At 41.7% G+C, this 18,444-nt stretch overlaps 1 protein-coding gene across 3 annotated transcripts in view; it reads right to left on the minus strand.

The window, feature by feature from the left end:
- The window catches only part of LOC142365603 (mothers against decapentaplegic homolog 2-like), a 47,177-nt gene that overhangs the window by 15,468 nt on the left and 13,265 nt on the right, over nucleotides 1-18,444 (minus strand). For 2 of the 3 annotated variants that reach the window (XM_075446526.1, XM_075446527.1), the window contains one exon: nucleotides 348-437. The exons of the other annotated variant lie outside the window; for it this stretch is intronic. In XM_075446526.1, coding sequence (XP_075302641.1) covers nucleotides 348-437 — 90 coding nt within the window. The remainder of the gene's footprint in view (nucleotides 1-347; nucleotides 438-18,444) is intronic. 3 annotated transcript variants of the gene reach the window in all.

An 18,444-nucleotide genomic window follows, 5' to 3' on the forward strand; every position in this document is an offset into this window, starting at 1 on the left:
AAGCAGTTTAAACACTTTGTAAGATTAGGTCTGAAGAATTAAGTATCCCAACTTTGTTAATATAAATACCAAATCACATTAGAGCTTGCATTTAACAAGTCTTCCCATTCTTTCAATGGCACTGGCATGAAAAAGGAATATTCCACAATTAGAGTTTCATTGGTCAAAACATCAGCTGAGAACACTCAGATTTCTACACTGGCAAGCAAATATTTTAAAATGCTGTACCATGAGAGGCCTAGGAAACATTTTAGTCTATTTTACAGCTAAAGCATCCCATTACAGACCCTCCAAAGCCAATCCCTCCCACAAGATTTCTATGATGCGAGAGAGGGCAGAATATTCACCTGGTTTGTTCAGAGAAGCTGTAAAGGCCTGTTGTATCCCACTGATCTATCGTGTTTGGTGTACTCAGTCCCCAAATTTCAGAGCAAGTGCTGTGCATAAATTGAAAACAAAAACAAAAAATTGATATGAATATGGAACATGGTTATTCAAAACACCATGATGTCAAACATGGAAAAAATGTACAGAATACTTCCTTTCACATAGAAGATAGAGCATTGTTAGACCGGCATTTAAACTGACATCTCGTGCTATATTTTCTATATGAAGGAGGCTATCAAAATGGAACACGTGATTCAAGGTAAATGATAATGTTTTCAAAAGGTGAACAAGTTCTCTGGTTTTAAGTAGTCAATACAGTTGCAATCTTGCTTAAAACAGGCAAAACTTCCTCAGCCTATCTCTTCACAAAATTCAATTTTAAAGGGTAGTTTCTGGGTTGGGTTTTTTGTTTTTGTTTGTTTTTAAACAGAAGCTTCCCTAGGACTTCAAACAAAGGCCATATGTATCTGAAACTGAATATCACAAACTAACTTCCAGGTACCACCACTTAAGCACAAATCTCATTCTCCATGCACGTACTAATCTGCTGCTTTCCCCAAAACAGAAAAATTCGGGCTCTGAAGAAAAGCGCATTGTAGCTGATACTTCTGTCTTCTGTATTCTCCTTGATTAAAAAAAATGAATATTCTCCACTGCATACGAAACACAGAATGTTTAACACAGTTTTACAGAACAGTGTTTTAAGTCTTCACTATAAACTAACAAAACTTTTATCGCTAAATCAAGCGGGAGGAGAGGAAAGACAACTATTTCTTTACCAAACTGGTTCAACAACAAGATCACAATAGTAAAGAAAAAGGAGCCTCCGTTCATAGGCACGAACTAAGAGCAGCAGTAAAATTTAAGTGAAGCAAGAAAACAGCATGGGCTTGTAAGTGTGCATCACACTTTCAGAGTCATAAATCTCTGACAGAGCTGAGCTTGATTTGCTCTACAGAATCACAGAATGGTCGGGGTTGGAAGGGATCTCTGTGGGTCACCCAGTCCAACCCCCCTGCCAAAGCAGGGTCACCTAGAGCAGGCTGCACAGGACCGCGTCCAGGCGGGTCTTGAATATCTCCAGAGAAGGAGACTCCACCACCTCCCTGGGCAGCCTGTTCCAGGGCTCCGTCACCCTCAGAGGGAAGAAGTTCTTCCTCATGTTCAGCTGGAGCTTCCTCTGCTTCAGTTTGTGCCCATTGCCCCTTGTCCTGTCTCTGGGCACCACTGAAAAGAGCCTGGCCCCGTCCTCCTGACACCCACCCTGCAGATATTTAGAGGCATTTCTAAGGTCCCCTCTCAGCCTTCTCTTCTTCAGGCTGAACAAGCCCAGCTCCCTCAGCCTTTCCTCATAGGAGAGATGCTCCAGTCCCCTCCTCATCCTCATAGCCCTCCGCTGGAGACTCTCTAGTAGCTCCTCATCTTTCTACGACCACTGAAAACTGATGTTTTTTTTTACTTAAGTAACACACAACTAGACTTCACAAGTGTGAATTCCTCTTAAAAACGATTTAGCTCAGATCGCAGTAGCACTCATCCTGAAGAGGAGCTGGACAAGATTCTTCCAGCGAAATCACTGTGATAGATGCTGGCATAGAAAAGCAGACCCATAGGAAAGTTCCGTTAAAGGGCAGCATAAGCAACCAGAGTAAATGGATATTTACACATTTGAAGTACAGGTGGGCAGTTAGTTTGCTAACAGATCCTCCTTTTCTTCAAAGGAGAAGCAGACCCTGTTATGTCTAGGAAAAAGATATTAAGTAATGTCTAAAGGAGCCCTAGACTCGAGGAAAGCAAGCTCTTACAGAACGGAAAGCACAGGTTTCTCTCAGTACAAACGCAACAAAACAATAGCAAAATTTGCAGCTGGGGCACTCAGCTCCCACAGTTATGAGCGCTTCCCCACGCACCTCCAACCCCTTACATCCTTACATTTACTTTTATTCAAGCAATTGGTCTTATACACGTAACAAAAAAAAAAAAAAAAGCCTTGTTTACCCTCTCCCCCAGAATCCAAAAGCAGACCTTTTTTCTTCAAGCATATGCAACGCAGAAAGCTTACTTGCTCAAAACACTAACTGTACCTTCTCCCCCTGCCTCCCTCTGCCCAACACGCACATTTGGGACATGCTACATCCATGAAAGGAATATTTATGTATGTGCCTATTTAGTGGAATATAACCCAGGAACCATTACACAACTTCTCATAATCAGAACCCTTTTGTGAATAGAGTTCACATAGAATTTTATAGAATACATTCAAAATAATTATATTAAATACCATATGGAGCATCTGAACTGAGGAAAATGACTTAAGCAGCCTTCCTTATAAGAGGATGTACGCTAATAAATGAACACATCAAAACAGCCAGAAAAGCAGGAGGCACAGGATACAATTAACCTCCCTAACACTGTGGGAAAAGTCACTGAACCACTCTAACTCCCATTTACTTAGGCTTAACTTTAAGGATGTCCACAGGGAACGCAAAAGTGGAACGTGAGGTACAAAAGATACTCTGTTAAAGTCTAACTTCTCAGCCGCCCGTTACTCGTTTCAGGGCCAGCAGTTAGTCTCTTCCAGTTTTGCAGAGTGCCAGGCCAACAAATTAAAGGAACCAACAACAATCCGCGTTACCTTTATTTTTCTCTCGATGCTAGGAGATGCTGGAAGGATAGCACCTCAAAGTTCAAGAGCAATTTTCTCAGGATGCCATGGAAACCAAGCAGAAGTAAAATATTTATTTCTTTTCTTGTTTGTTGTCCATATGGCCTGTTCAGATGCAGATCCTATCAAGGAGTCTTTACTCTCTGTTCCAAGTCAGGTGGAGATCAGCCTGCAAACTTGTCAGCTTCTAAATGGCAAGGTCAAGCACCACAGAGATGGTGTTCAGGACTGAGAACTAAAAGGCATGCAGTACAGCTCAGCCCCACTGAAGAGTCAGCGGGGAGCTGGTCACAAGTCTCAGGCTAGAGACTGAAGACAGGGAGCATGCAAAAGCAGCCTATGGAAATCATGAGCTAACAGCTTTGCTGGGAAACTTGCCTTACAGTTCCCTAATCTCAACGTAACAACGCGGCTTTCAGCAGCTGCAACTTGTATCTCAAACTCTGAAGCAGTCTTGCTGGAGATAAGATGAACCACAACACAGATTTACTCCCCCCAGTCACACGTTCAAAAAAAAGCCATCAAAACCAATGACTTCTAGGTGCCCTGCGTCTAGTGAGGATTAGTGTCCGACTATTCACAATGGCAGCTCCCCAGAGACTAACCAGCCAGGGGAAAAAAACACCACCACCACCAAGATTATCACGTGGACATTTGTACTTTAAGACTGCATTCTTGAAATAATAACTTGGAACTCCCACACTGCTTCCATTTGTTACACTATTGTATCCAATAAAGGTTTTCTGATCACTGTACTTCTTGCAGTTTCTCACAGTATCTTCAGAAATGTAAATATAGCACTTCAACCGTTACAGAAGTTTGCAAGCTTGAAACTCCCATAGCTGAAAGTACCACATTCATTACACGTCTGAGCAAACTCATGTTGAAGAGGTTATCTGTATTTCATCTGAGAACATCACATCTGAAAATGTCTTTGGATTTTCTGACAAAAGCTTTCCAGAGAACACAAGACCATCACCTCCTGAAAGAAATAAAGGATCAAAACCCTATTATTGGAGTAAAGGAAGCATAACAAGGAACACGCACTCCAAAAATGTCCATTTAGGAAAAGAACCAGAGCTCCAGTTAGCTAGGGAGATGTTGCACCACATCATGTAGGAGGCAGCTATGAAGTAAGTTAAGGTCAGCAACTCAGTCTAGCTGAGAAATCACCAGCTGTCCCCTACTCTCATTATACCATGCTTATGAAAATAATCAATCAAGCAATGCCTTTCTAATATTTAAATTCCCACTGAAATGCTCCAACTAAAGAGACAGATGACTAGCATGGTCTTCCAGACCAGGAACAATGTCAAGCTGTTAAATACCTTTCTTTTACTGACAAGTTACATAAGGAATGAACAACCTAATAGATTCACCTCAATTTCATTTCATACCACATGTGGTTGCTTTTCCTTTTTTGTATTAGTAAGCAATATCATGCAGTGGGTTAAAATGACACCCAATGCACTTTCACAGATGAACGTTCTGTATCATCCTTAACAGACCTAAACAGACTCAGAAGTATCAAAGGACAAAGTATCTTCATAGGAAGACATATCCATCACAATACTGCCTGCTCTATCCACAACAAAATGGTTCGTTAACAGCAGATAGCAATCTCATAGAAGATCATACTTTCAAGAGACATAAACAGAGCTTGGCATACACGTTTCAGGACTAGCACCAGACAGACATGAAAAAATGACCTTTAGCTCAAGTTTCCTAACCACTATTAGTCATAGTAGGTGCGGTGAAAGCTTTTCCCACAAGCTAGCAGGTACAGCTACCAAGGGCTAAGTCAAACAATTTTTCTCAAGTAGTCCGTCATCTTCCAAGTGGGTGAGTGGCTGATGTTACTGCGTAAGTGGGCTGTTTTGAAACTGATGGACAGCTGAAAAAAGCTGTGACATTTTGATCAACCTTCTCAAACTTGGCGGATATTTGGGGGAGTGAGGGGGAGGGATTAGCTCTGCAAGACATTTATCTTGTCCACATTCCTTGAAAAATATGCTAATGTGGCAAAAAGATTACTCTTAGAACAACAGCTACAGGTTCTTTTAATACCTCTTTCCTAGCTGATGCCGCCCCTGGACACCTTCCCCTGTGAATTACACACCCATCTCAAGAAACCCAGGAAGACAAGTGATCACAGGACATATAATGTAACTTTTATATCAGTGCTCAATATAGGGAAGCCACCACACCATGCCAAAATGACCCCTCTTGCAGCCCAAGCCACGTGTACCTAGCAGAAAATTGGTGAAACAGAGAATACATTGAACTCGATCCATGTCCAACCAAGAGAATCTCTCTAAAGGTTAGGGATATGAAAATTCAAAGGAACATCAAGTAGTATATAACTAAGGCATGCAGTGTTTCCTGTAAGATATTTCAAACAAAGTTAAGGTTTGAGCCATAGAGGAAGCTTCCCCAAGCAACGTATTGAGGAAGAGAACTGAATGGTACTTTGGCTGTGACATATCATTTTGATAAATACGCAAATACAAAAAAATTAAGCCTGACAATGTTACCTTCACTCACAGCAATGCCCATGTTATGAGAAATACTAAAGAAAATTCACAGCTAGCAAGGAAACCACAAAAAGGCTTGAAGAGTTCATAGAATCATAGGTTGGAAAAGACCTCCAAGATCACAGAGTCCAACCATCCACCCAACACCACCATTCCTACTAAACCATATCCTGAAGTGCCACATCTACATGGTTTTTGAACACCTCCAGGAATGGGGACTCCTCCCCTCCCTGGGCAGCCTGGTCCAATGCCTGACCACTCTTTCAGTAAAGAGATTTTTCCTAATATCTAATGTAAACCTCCCCTGATGCAACTTGAGGCCATCGCATCTCATCCTATCAAGAGTTTCAGTGTTCAGGTACAAGACAGCAGTATTTTATTTTTAAAATTAACTTAGCATGTTTGCTGAAATATTATATTGCCTTACGTGCTGGGCAAAGGCAAAAAATCAAGAAAGGAACTTAATAGCCAGGGTGCCTAGTTACAGGCCTCCACTCTCCTCAAGCCCAAAACACAATACAGGACCCCATGTTAGATACTACTGACAGAAAAATCTGAGTATGCAGGGGACACCGTTAGAACAAGAATCAAAATCTATTTCCTGAGCTTCACTGCCTAGAGCTAGACAAAAAGGAAGTGTTAAGATCACAGACAAGTCCTGAAGTCTTTGGCATCTTGCTCATGATCCACACCCAGAACACGCATCTGAAGACGATGCTCACAAGCAATTGCCTCACATGCAATTGCTTAACAGTTTAAGCGCTTTCCCAGGACATCCAACAGTTTCTTTTCCTCACTCCACCTAACAGGAATCCACCCTGATCTACCACCATCTGCCCTCTGCTGAGGTGGCAGTTGCCCTGCTCTCCCTCACTGTCCTACCGCAGCCAAAAAGATGAGAGTTTCAAAGGCTTGAGGAATATTAGCATTCAAGCAAACGGTTATGTGGCTTCTCGCTGTGAGGAGAGCTGCTTAAATTACTTCTTGGAATGTCTGTGGTTATTGGCCAAAATGTTGAAGGGTTCCCACATGATGAACAAACACGCTGACACTGGGCTCCAGTAAAAATGCCTTCCTGTCATTGAACAGACTATTACAGCATTTTTGCAATGGCTGTCACCAACACAGCTTGCAATGGGCACAATCACTTTAGGAGGCCTTCTGTTCTCCTGCTCTATTCATCTAATTGAGACATATAGGGGACAGCAAGACACTTGGCTTTTTGGTTACTAACTGTGCTTAGACAAGGCATCAGTCTGCAAGACAGGTACATGGGACATAACAGAACATTAGACACTCAAAATTTAAATACAAAGGAAACAAAAGGGTATTTTCATTACTAGCTTTGTGGAATTCATCAGAATGGACACACTTGAATTCTTTCCCTGATGTGGCCATTAAGCTTATACTCGAGTTCCCCCCACCATAACAGAAGGGGAATTTATTACAGAAAGACAGTAACAAACTGTCAATAAGCTTTGGTGATCCAAGGCTGCTGTAGGCTTACACAAACACAGTAAGGTTCAGAAGCCACTCTTGGAAAATGTAATTGGAGTCCATGAAATTAACATTTTAGTTGTCTATTAAAAAGACTTTCAACCAAACATCTGCAAGTCAAACACCATTTCAAACCCAACTTTCCACGCCACAAAGCTGCAAGATTCCACATCGGTTGATATCAGTCTTTCTTTGTGTTCAAAATTTCAAAACAACAGCATGAGTTAAAATTATTTCAAGTATCAACAGAGGAACTTGACTCGAAGCCTCCCACAAAACTAAGAGGAAGTGAAGACCAGTTCTGGGATGTAACTCACCAATTCAACTAAATAGTAACTATGAAATTCTGCATTTAGGCAAAATTCAAGAGTTTTCTGCTTTTGCACCAGGCTTCTCTCTATCCAGTTCCCTAGAAAAGATAACTCAAGCATCCAAAGAAATGGGCAGTTTACTGACAATTACAGGCAAAGACTCCGCATGAAAGCTTTCAATTCTTGACCCACTGAAACTTGCTTGTAGGATTCAGAACAAAAAGCCACAATTCGGGGTACCTTTTCTAAACAAACACTGAACTCTGATTACTGTGCAGCACTTGTCCAAGGGGATTTCCCCAATCTCATTGTTCTTCTGCCAATTTTGAAGCATATGCAGTGAGATGTGAACTTACTCCAGCTCTCGATTGTTCTCTTGTATCCTGCTGGTCTGCTTCAAACAATGCGGCATGACACAAGCCAACGAAAGCTGCTCATGATGAGACTACAGCACTGTATACTGTAAATTTTAGAGGTTTTCCACCAATCAGCACTGCCACCAAGTCAGAATAAGTGAACAGAAATAAGTAGTAAACAAGGGATGGGAAGTTACTTTTATTCAATTAGCAGTTGTAAATTACAAGCAGGATTAAATCAGTAGGGAACCTGTTAACTAGCTATTAGTGTTCAAAGCCACAGCAGTAAAAGAACTGCAGTATGTTGTTTATCCTATAAATTCTTCCTACATTAACAGCCTGAGCTACACAATTGGGAAGTTTCTCCTGCAAAATTGCTCTGGTTGTCATAAAATATTTACACTAGTGAAAACAGCGCTCGGGTGTTTTGTTACAGTACCAAGAAAACTAAATTGGCTGACTTCTACAAAAGAAGAATATAATGAGGAGTGGAATCTTCGCCACACTGAATAGCTGGCCTGATATCAAGACACTGATTACCACAGTAAGCCAGGGAATAGTTTAGCATTGACTTGGGCTGACTAAAGCCCCATTTCCTTTATTGGTGGAAAAATAAGTACTACTTATAATTCAGGGCTCAATATTGACAATAAAGTACAGTCAACATATTTTTCCTGAGTGACCAACATGTCTTCTTAACAGTAGCATAAAGTGTCAGACACAGCTATTATTCTTCCTAGTTAGAGCTTTGTACCGGGATGCACTGAGCAGGTAAGTCGCTACAGTAACTACTTTTCATTTGCTTGAAATTCAGCAGCCCCAGCACCATTTGTTAACCTGACAATTAATGGCATACCAAAATGAAGCAAGCTTTAACACTTACTTTTGATTCTGACTCCTCCTGCTTCTTACCATTAATGCGATCCTAATGAAGAGCAACAGTAACTTGAAGATAAAGAACTTGCACAAATTTGACACTGTCTCCCATGATATCCTCCTAGAGAAGCTCAGGAAGTGTGGGCTGGATGAGTGGTCAGTGAGGTGGATTGAGAACTGGCTGAATGGCAGAGCTCAGAGGGTTGTCATCAGCGGCGCCGAGTCTAGTTGGAGGCTGGTGACAAGTGGTGTCCCTCAGGGGTCAGTACTGGGCCCAGTCTTGTTTAACTTCTTCATCAATGACCTGGATGAAGGGTTAGAGTGTACCCTCAGCAAGTTTGCTGATGACACCAAACTGGGAGGTGTGGTAGATACACCAGAAGGCTGTGCTGCCATTCAGCGTGACCTGGATAGGCTGGAAAGTTGGGCAGAGAGGAACCTGATGAGGTTCAACAAGGGCAAGGGCAGGGTCCTGCACCTGGGGAGGAACAACCCCATGCATCAGTACAGGCTTGGGGCAGATCTGCTGGAGAGCAGCTCTGTGCAGAGGGACCTGGGTGTCCTGGTGGATGACAAGTTGACCATGAGCCAGCAGTGTGCCCTGGCTGCCAAGAAGGCCAATGGGATCCTGGGGTGCATTAAGCAGAGTGTGGCCAGCAGGTCAAGGGAGGTTCTCCTTCCCCTCTACTCTGCCCCAGTGAGGCCCCATCTGGAGTACTGTGTCCAGTTCTGGGCTCCCCAGTTCAAGAAAGATGAGGAGCTACTGGAGAGAGTCCAGCGGAGGGCTACAAGGATGGTGAGGGGACTGGAGCATCTCTCCTACGAGGAAAGGCTGAAGGAGCTGGGCTTGTTCAGCCTGGAGAAGAGAAGGCTGAGAGGGGACCTTAGAAATGCCTACAAATATCTAAAGGGTGGGTGTCAGGAGGACGGGGCCAGACTCTTTTCAGTGGTGCCCAGCGACAGGACAAGGGGCAATGGGCACAAACTGAGGCACAGGAAGTTCCGTCTGAACATGAGGAAGAACTTCACTCTGAGGGTGACGGAGCACTGGAACAGGCTGCCCAGGGAGGTGGTGGAGTCTCCTTCTCTGGAGATATTCAAGACCCGCCTGGACAAGATCCTGTGCAGCCTGCTCTGGGTGACCCTGCTTCGGCAGGGGGGTTGGACTAGATGACCCACAGAGGTCCCTTCCAACCCCTACCATTCTGTAATTCTGTGAAATTCCAACAACTCATGACCGTCAAATTTGCTTTCCACATCACTGATACTCCAATGGGAACAATGCCTTAAACTTACACTTCCTAACCAAATAACACAGCTTATACCAGTGAGGTAAAGCGGTAGCATTATCACAGGCCTTACAAAAATTCAAATCAACTTACAGTCTGAAAAGTGACAGCAAATTAAAAACTTGTAAGGTTACGTGGGAAAAAGGAGCAGAGCCAAAGTCTTTATCCAGCGCTCCAGTTAATATGCAATACAGTCCCCCAAATTCAACAATTTTTCCTCCTAATTCAAGAGGGAAGCTCCTTTGAATTACACAGCGTTTTGCTATTGGCTATGTATCTTGCACATTTATATTTTTACATGCTGACCTACCTCAAATGACATGCCAATACTTTCTACTTGGCATACCAACTCCGCAACAAGTTATGTGGGTCAGTCACGTGGCTTCCTGAATTGCATGAGCTTAAAACTGGCAGCCCTAAGTTTCTTTGTTTAATCCTCTAAGACTTACTTTTTCAGGATGAGATCAATATTGTAAGATGCTGTAACCTGAACTATGTCTACACTAAACCTTCACCTTATTACAGCAATTCAGTCCTCAACATGAGAAACAAACCAAGTTACCAGTTATGTTTTAGTATTTTTAATAAAACCTCAATTACACTTGAACACAATCACTACTGAATTTCAATCAACACTGCATTAGAAGGCTAGAAAACTTTAGTTTCCAAATTCATCTTCTAACAAATGACTTGCCTACACTAGAGCAAGGCCCCAACTGCTGTAATACGCAGTGTCTGGGTAGTGCCGTACCAACACACAGATATCAGGAATAATTATCTTGTTGCTAAGTGGCCATTCAGGTAGGAGTGCTGGCAGAGGAAGAATATGCTATTAGTAAAAATAATTCTCTTATGCTCATATTAATCATGCATCCTACTCTACATATCAAATACACTGAGTGCTAGGAATCAAACAGAAGGCTCCGGGGTGACCTTAGAGCAGCTGCCAGTGCCTGAAGGGGCCGACAGGAAGGGTGGAAAGGGGCTTTTCACAAGGGTGTGTAGTGACAGGACAAGGGGGAAGGGCTCTAAACTAAAAGAGGGCAGATTTAGATTAGAGATTAGGAAGAAATTCTTCCCCATGAGGGTGGTGAGGCCCTGGCCCAGGTTGCCCAGAGAAGCTGTGGCTGCCCCCTCCCTGGCAGTGTTCAAGGCCAGGTTGGATGGAGCTCTGAGCACCCAGGTCTGGTGGAAGATGTCTCTGCTCGCGGCAGGGGGGTTGGAACCAGATGATCTTGAAGGTCCCTTCCAACCCTTACCATTCTATGATTCTATGAAACAGGAGAAAGCAAGCAAAATTTAACTGGAGGCTGGAAGGTGGAAGTTCTGTAGGAAGGGTTAAGGGGGAATTGCAGTATTCCACTTCTTGGCTTACTCCGCTTTGACCATTCACTGTACTGTCACACCCCCACCCATGACGGCTCCTCTCAATAGAAAGGACCTCAAGACAGTGTTGACCAGTTCACAAAAGAACATTTTTAGTAAGAAATGCTCCAAGCATTCTTTTCACAGTCATGTTTCAAGAGGTATTTATTTGAAATCAGTTTCTGAAGACAAGCACAACAGAGGTTGTATAGTTATTCAGCTCCTTTCCCTGGGTAAGCATTTTAAAAAATACATAATTCAGGAATATTAATGTCAGATAAGTTGATATTTCCATATGGTTAGGTTTTTTTCGGTTGGTCTGAAGCGCGTTATTTTTCTTTCATCAGCTTAATAGAAATTGAGACATTCATAAACAGCCACCAGATATTCAGTTGTCCCAATTTTAAATTTAGTTTTGTGATAAAACATCAATTCAACTCATTTTTATGATAGTTTTGCAGTTCAAGCAAATGCATAAGCGTAGTTTTCAAACAGATGCATATAGTGTTGCCAACGTTATCTTACTAGTTGCTAACCTCAAGTCTAGAAATTAAGTTTCATAAAGACTTGAATTCAAACTTGACATGAATTTTTATTTCCCTTTATACGTCCATGCAGCATCTAGAGGTGTTCAGCAACCTAGAGTCTGAACATGTCATTTTACACACATGTAATTAGTACCAGCATCTTTTTGTCTACAACCACAGCATCCTGAACATTTAGTAGCTAAGAGCTGAGCCCATTTATTTTTGATCAGTAGACGACCTTGGAAAACCAGGTGCTGGCTTCTGCCACCCCAGCTCCAAGAAAGGCTCCAAGGAAATTAGTGCAATCTCTCCGAGCACTCTTGTTCTCTCTGCACACTAATCCAGACTGCACAATACTGCACTACAGAACACTAACCAGCTGAAAGCTGTTGTTGTAACATTATTGAAAGAAACTCTTAATACAGACTAGAATACACTGTCAGAAAAGCACCCCTAAGGTCAACTGCTTTGAGCAACAACAGACTGTTTCTCTTCCAGAATCACCTTTTCACATGTCATGTTCAGGCAGTGCAGGTGGACTGCAGTCACCCAGGAAGCAGCTGCCCGGCTGTTTTCTAGGCTTGAAATTCAGGCTGCACAACACCATTTATCAAGAGGAAGTCAGGCAGCTACACAGCAAGCTGCCGGAGGAGTAAGTACGCACAGGGCCAACCCCGAGATGAAGAGATGTCAAACACAACAGGAAGCCACTGCAAAGCACACCATCATTCTGCCCTTATTGCCTTGTGGAGGCCAGAGCCTGGTGCAACACACTTAGAAAGCACCAAGAACTTCCTTTAGTCTTTCAGAGAGAACACAGAAACAACATTGAAGTCCCACCATAATTATGGGACTAAGAGGAGCAAGGGCAATTTGATTCCCCTGCTGTACCTTTCCAGTGAACACATCCAGCTATCACAAGGAGGATCAGAGGATTTTGAAGCTAATCTTGGCCAACGCGCCCCAAAATCTCAGCCATCGCTTGCCACACTTCCAGGAAACATCTCTTTGGCTTTGTTCTAAAGCATTATTTTTATTGAAATTCCAACAAAAGAAGAGGGGGCTCTGCTACATCCTCAATAATCCTGTCATCAGAAAAAGGAGTCACCTTATCAACAATTTACAAGCATGCTCTGCCTGTAATCTCAGCAATAAAAATGGTGCTTTCATGTATTCCGATGTACTGTCTTACATATCTACACTTCTTTTAGAAAGCTTAAGATGTTCAACTATAGTCTTCAAACATTTACAGAACCAATTCACATTTAAGTGAATGCATACAGACCAAGATACAATATGGTTTGAGGACATTCTTTACACACAGCATTCTCAACTTGTGAGCTATGATTAAGAATCAGCGTCCATCCCCAACTTGTATAGTTAATTATCTCAGCTCTGCTACAAACCAACACACAGTGCCAAGTCTTGTTTCTGGGAAAACAGACTTCACCTCTGTCTAGATAGCAATGTTATTTTAGGATCTACCATGCCAATCCAACTGCCTGCTGTGGTCCTCTAACTCACTCATAGCTTAGCAACAGACATTGGGAACTCTCCTAAAACAGTTTCCAGAGGAACCCTCTCACCGCAGCGTAACTGTTGAATCACCCATCTCCCATGGCTTTAACCTGAGAAGCAACAAAGGAATTTCTGTACTGCTATCCTCTGAAGTAACCTATTTTGGGGAAAGATCTTAAAGCTTGAAAACAATCTATTCTAGAAGCCACATTAGCTTGACAATGCTGCTCTACTGCTGATCAAAAGCATCCTTAAAACTAGGTTACTGCATGCAGCTGTGTGATCACTTCCCTGGCAAATATTCCCAAGGAATTAAACAAAACCCAACATGCTAACTGGTAGTACAGGTTATATTCCAGAAAACTGTGCCCTTTACATCTGTATTAGAAATTATTTTTTTACTGTTATGCAAAGAAAAAGGCTTCAAAATGTCATAACTTTAGAAGATTTGTTTGCTCTCAAACAGGAGTTCCAAGCTAGTTTTCCCATCTTTCAATATGTCTTCTCTTTGTCCAGTTTACTTTTGCTGTTAACTCCTTTGCAGACACTTTGATCAGCACTACTAAGTTCCATGTATGGAGGCTTGCGTTAACTAATAGAGCCAGCCTTCAGAAAACAATTTTGACACGTGCCGTAAGCTATGCTGCTTATCTTATCCATAGTGCTAACTCACTGCAGCAAACGAAGAAAGGGCCGCAGGACAAGCAAGCGAGGGAATAACACTCACATAGAGAAATTCATAGTTTCTTTAGAGAATTTTGACCATGTCAAATGGTCTTGCCTTCATGTGTCTGATGAACTTTCACCAGATTCTGCACTTCAAGTATCTGAATCCTTGTAGAACACATATCAAATATAACAAACTTAAGATGAACTGGATTTACTTCCCAGATGCTGTAACAAAGTATGAGAAAAGTCAAGTGTCAATAGCATTAGTCACTAACATCAACAGCAGCCTTTTAGGCTCAGAAGACACATAAAAAAAACCTCCTGGATGCATAGATTTTTGCTTCACAAAAAACTTGTCAGAACATTACAGTCTTCAGAAGCAGTCAATACTACTACATTTTTATGTTCTTAAAGAAAAAATATTAAAAAGCTATTCTGAACACAATGATTAAGTACCACCACCACATCATTTCCTCAGGAGAATCGAGGTGTGATTGGTTCCACGACAGCAGTTTAAAAAGTTGCCAACCTTCACTAGCAGCTGAACTGAAAGATATGCAGCAGGTATGGCTTTAAAATACTACCACTTCATCCTAACAAGCTCAAAGAAACACCAGTGTTGTGAAGTTGGTCAGTAAGCAGCTCCTAATTTCAATGCCAACCAATCGCTTCACTTGTGCTTGTCTGCTTTGTATTCCCAACACTCCCTCACAATCTTCCATATTCCCAAAGCCATGGAACACATTGTAGGGTTTCTTCTTTGCCTCTGGATGGTAAAAAAAAAAAAATGCAGAATTCGCCTCATATTTCAAGCAGAAGCCCAGTACTTCAGAAGTCTAATTGTTGACTGTAAAGTGCACAAATCAGCTACACTCTTCAAAAAACATCCTCATTTAGGATTTGAGCCCTTCTTGCTACCTCTCTCTCAAGTCAGAACTGGGAGGCTGCCGAATACAAAAGCAAAAATAAGCTTCTGAAAACCAGGAACCATAGCACAGAAGGACAGAGGGCACAGATGTGTATTTTCTACCTACATATTGAACTGCTAAGCAAGAAAAAACATTTTTCAGATAGTACCTTCTAAAACTCTAACGGCACAGCAGGCTGGAAAGCAAGGGTTTGACAGGAGTGTTTGTCTTTTCTCTGCGCTGGAAGTAGCTGCTGCACTTCACCTCAGACTCTAAAGCACGGTACTAGCACACCAGCAAAGCATCTCTGAACTGGGATTTAAGGAAGTTAATCTTAAAACCTTACTTCAGCCAGTAATCTGTCAGATCACTTTTCATCAACATCACTTTGCTTTTGCGCTGTTGTTTCCTCTAATAAGAGGCAGTGACAAAAATTATCTTCTCCGCAGAAACTTCCACTAAAGCTAAGATTCAAGTGTTAAGCACTGTTCTACATATAGCATCGAAAGCAAGTTTACATAATAACTGTAACATAACAACTACTGCTATTAACGTCAACAAAAAATTGTCTGTTCAAGAAGAAAGTTTTAAGTTACCAATCAGGAAGTCGTCTGATGCTGTAACAAACCCTTCTACAGTACCGAGATGAGTACGCAAACATCTGGAAAGAGAAAATAGAGGTGTACTGTTATAGATGCATCTTTTACCTGCCCCCTTCCTACTACAAATAGCCTTTGTCAGGGCACGCACAAAAGCTATATTCACTACGCTAAGATAAAATGAATGAAAGCTGGAGATGCTGAGACTGATTGGAGGCACCTATCTCTTCTTTATCCTTCTGCATATATTAGAAAAAAAAGGTGCACCTATACTTCAAGTGATCTCATATGCCTCAGTTCAACACTGCATCGTGCAGACCATGTCAGCAGCAGAACATGGAAACTGCCGGCAAGGAGATGCGATACAGTGGTGCTCTGCGGGTTCAACAATTGGTAAGCAAAAGCACGGTGCAAGACGGAACCTTCTGGGGGAGAGTGAATGAGTTATGACATGCAGCAAATGAGAACTACAGTCCTACCTGGGGAGTACTCCTCACAGGCAGGTCATCTCCATTCCTACTCATCTTTCATATAAGATAAAGCTGCCGTACAGCTGTCACGTTACCCAAATGTTGGCACAGGAGCAGAATTCAACATGTGATACGCATGTACTCAGTTACAGCGCAGGAAGGACACAGTCAGTCCTGCATTAGTTTTCAGATACGTATGCTCTAGAGGAACGCAAGGCATCAAAGTTTAAACTCAGTGCTTCCTTTCCTCTAGCTTTTATTTTTTATTAATTTTGAAAATATAGGAGCTACAACAGCCTAGGTCAACATTATCCCAAACCTGTCTGAATTAAACTCTTATTAGTTGTAGACTATCAGACATTTTACAAAAGCAGCTGCATTTTGGTAAGTCTTATTTAAAAAAAGCAAGAAGAAAGCAAGAAGCATATCTATACCCTTTTTGAGACAGAAAAAAGCCCACACAACTGATCACTCCAAAACACTGGGACACTGAAACGAGTGATTTGTGTTTCCCTACTTTGGACTCCAATACTCTGTACTGTCACCACTGAAACGATTTTCTAAATAATGAAGATAGACTATGAATATGTCAGTTAGCTATTCACCACACGCATGGTTTGGTTTGTTAAAGGCTTGGATTTTAACTATCACTAGTTAAAAAGTATTTATTTCAACAGAACAATCCATGCTAATAAGCAAGAAACTCCTCCATTAGAAGACGACCTATAGAAATGGACACTCATGCTCTGTTTCTTCACTGACCACTTGTGCTCCACTTGTGTCAAAACTGCAAGGAAAAGCATAAAGATGAGATCCTCAAATTCTGCTAAATTCATTATGTATTTTAGAAAAGTGAACTCACGTGCCAATGTTTAGTTTCAGGATACACAGGGATTATCTGCTTAGAATCCTACTGGCTTGCTGGGAGGATTCAGCAAGATAACTACAAATTACTTAGAGGCCTAGTGTCAAAAGGACCTCTGTATTTATTTAGCCTCTGCTCTAGATTACTGACCCACTTATGATGAGCTAAGCAGCCCTGCTGTGCGATGCCAACACCCATTACATCTGTTTGCTTCTGCTTTCTCAGAACCTCTACTAGTCTGCGTAAGAAGTTGTGTTAATTAGCACATGAGCAGCTTTTGCACAGTACACACAGTATCAGCCTCCCTTAGTACGGAGTCACCTTGACAAACAGCGCAGAAAAAGAACAGTCCTACTCGCAGGAGGATTACCAACAGCATACAGTAAGTATACGCAGATTTCTGAAGAGGCAATTTAATTCAATCTTTGTCCAAGCTGCTCTCAGTTCTGAGAAAAGCTTGTAGGTGTTTAGTTGGTTTAGGTTTCAATGATGAAAAAGTATACTAGAGTTCAGTACTGTATCAAACTCTCTGGAAATCTCCAAGGGGACCAGAGATTTGTGAAACCGCAACTGAGACTTCTGTTGAAAGAATAATGCAACAGTTGCAAACAGAAGCATCCCACAACACTTCTCAATACCTGCACAGAGTTAAACCGTATTAGTAAGTAAATCTAAAGCTAGTTAAAAAAAAAAAAACCACATACAAAACCAAACACAAAAAAATCTCCCCACACAGAACAACATTTGGAAAGCTAGCCCAGCTGTCATATCGGAACCGCATCTCAACAGCTCAGCACCTCAAACATCCTGCTGACTAGGAAGAAAAAAAAAAGTGTCAAATTCAGAGTTTTATTATTTCTCCCTGCTGATCTTTAAGACATTCATTAAAGTGGGTCTCAAGCAGCATTTCCTTGACTTACTAAATCCAAGAACAAAAATCTCCAGAAGTCATTATAGTACTGAGTTGACATTTGTTCTTGCTTGGAAACTCAGACTACTGCTGTCAAAGTAAAATAATATCAACAGTCCAAAAGCCAACTATGAAACTCAAGAAATCTGTATAGCACTGCTGGCAATCCTGATATCATCTCGCCCCTTAATACCAAAGCCATTTCTCAGTTTAAAATTAAACCTTGTGTAATAGCCAGCGTCACTTGAAGAGCTCTCTAGCTACTGGATTACTCCTGAGGTAGTCAAGAAATGTAAAACCTAGGTCCAGTCCTCTACAGCTGACTGGGAAGATAGATGAGAACACTACATAACAGCCCAGCAAGAACTGCTGGTCACAGCACAGAGGCTATACAGAATATAAAAGAGCTTCGTAGTCTGTTTTAAAGAATTATTTACCATGACTACTTTAACACAAAAGGTCACACAAGCAGGAGGAGATAGATACTCAAATACAGACAAGTAGACTAGGAAAATAATGATATATTAGCATACTCTTTGTATCTTCTGACATCATTTGCAAAATTAAATTTAGACAATTATTCTTCTGAGGCAGCAATGTTTATTACCCCAGTAATCCGGCACAAGAGCTCTAGGAAGTCTCTCCAGGAGCTCTAAAACTTAGATACACATTTTATACCAAGTGCACCGCATATTTAG

The sequence above is a fragment of the Opisthocomus hoazin genome, chromosome W, assembly GCF_030867145.1.
Source record: "Opisthocomus hoazin isolate bOpiHoa1 chromosome W, bOpiHoa1.hap1, whole genome shotgun sequence".
NCBI classification, from domain to species: Eukaryota; Metazoa; Chordata; class Aves; order Opisthocomiformes; family Opisthocomidae; genus Opisthocomus; species Opisthocomus hoazin.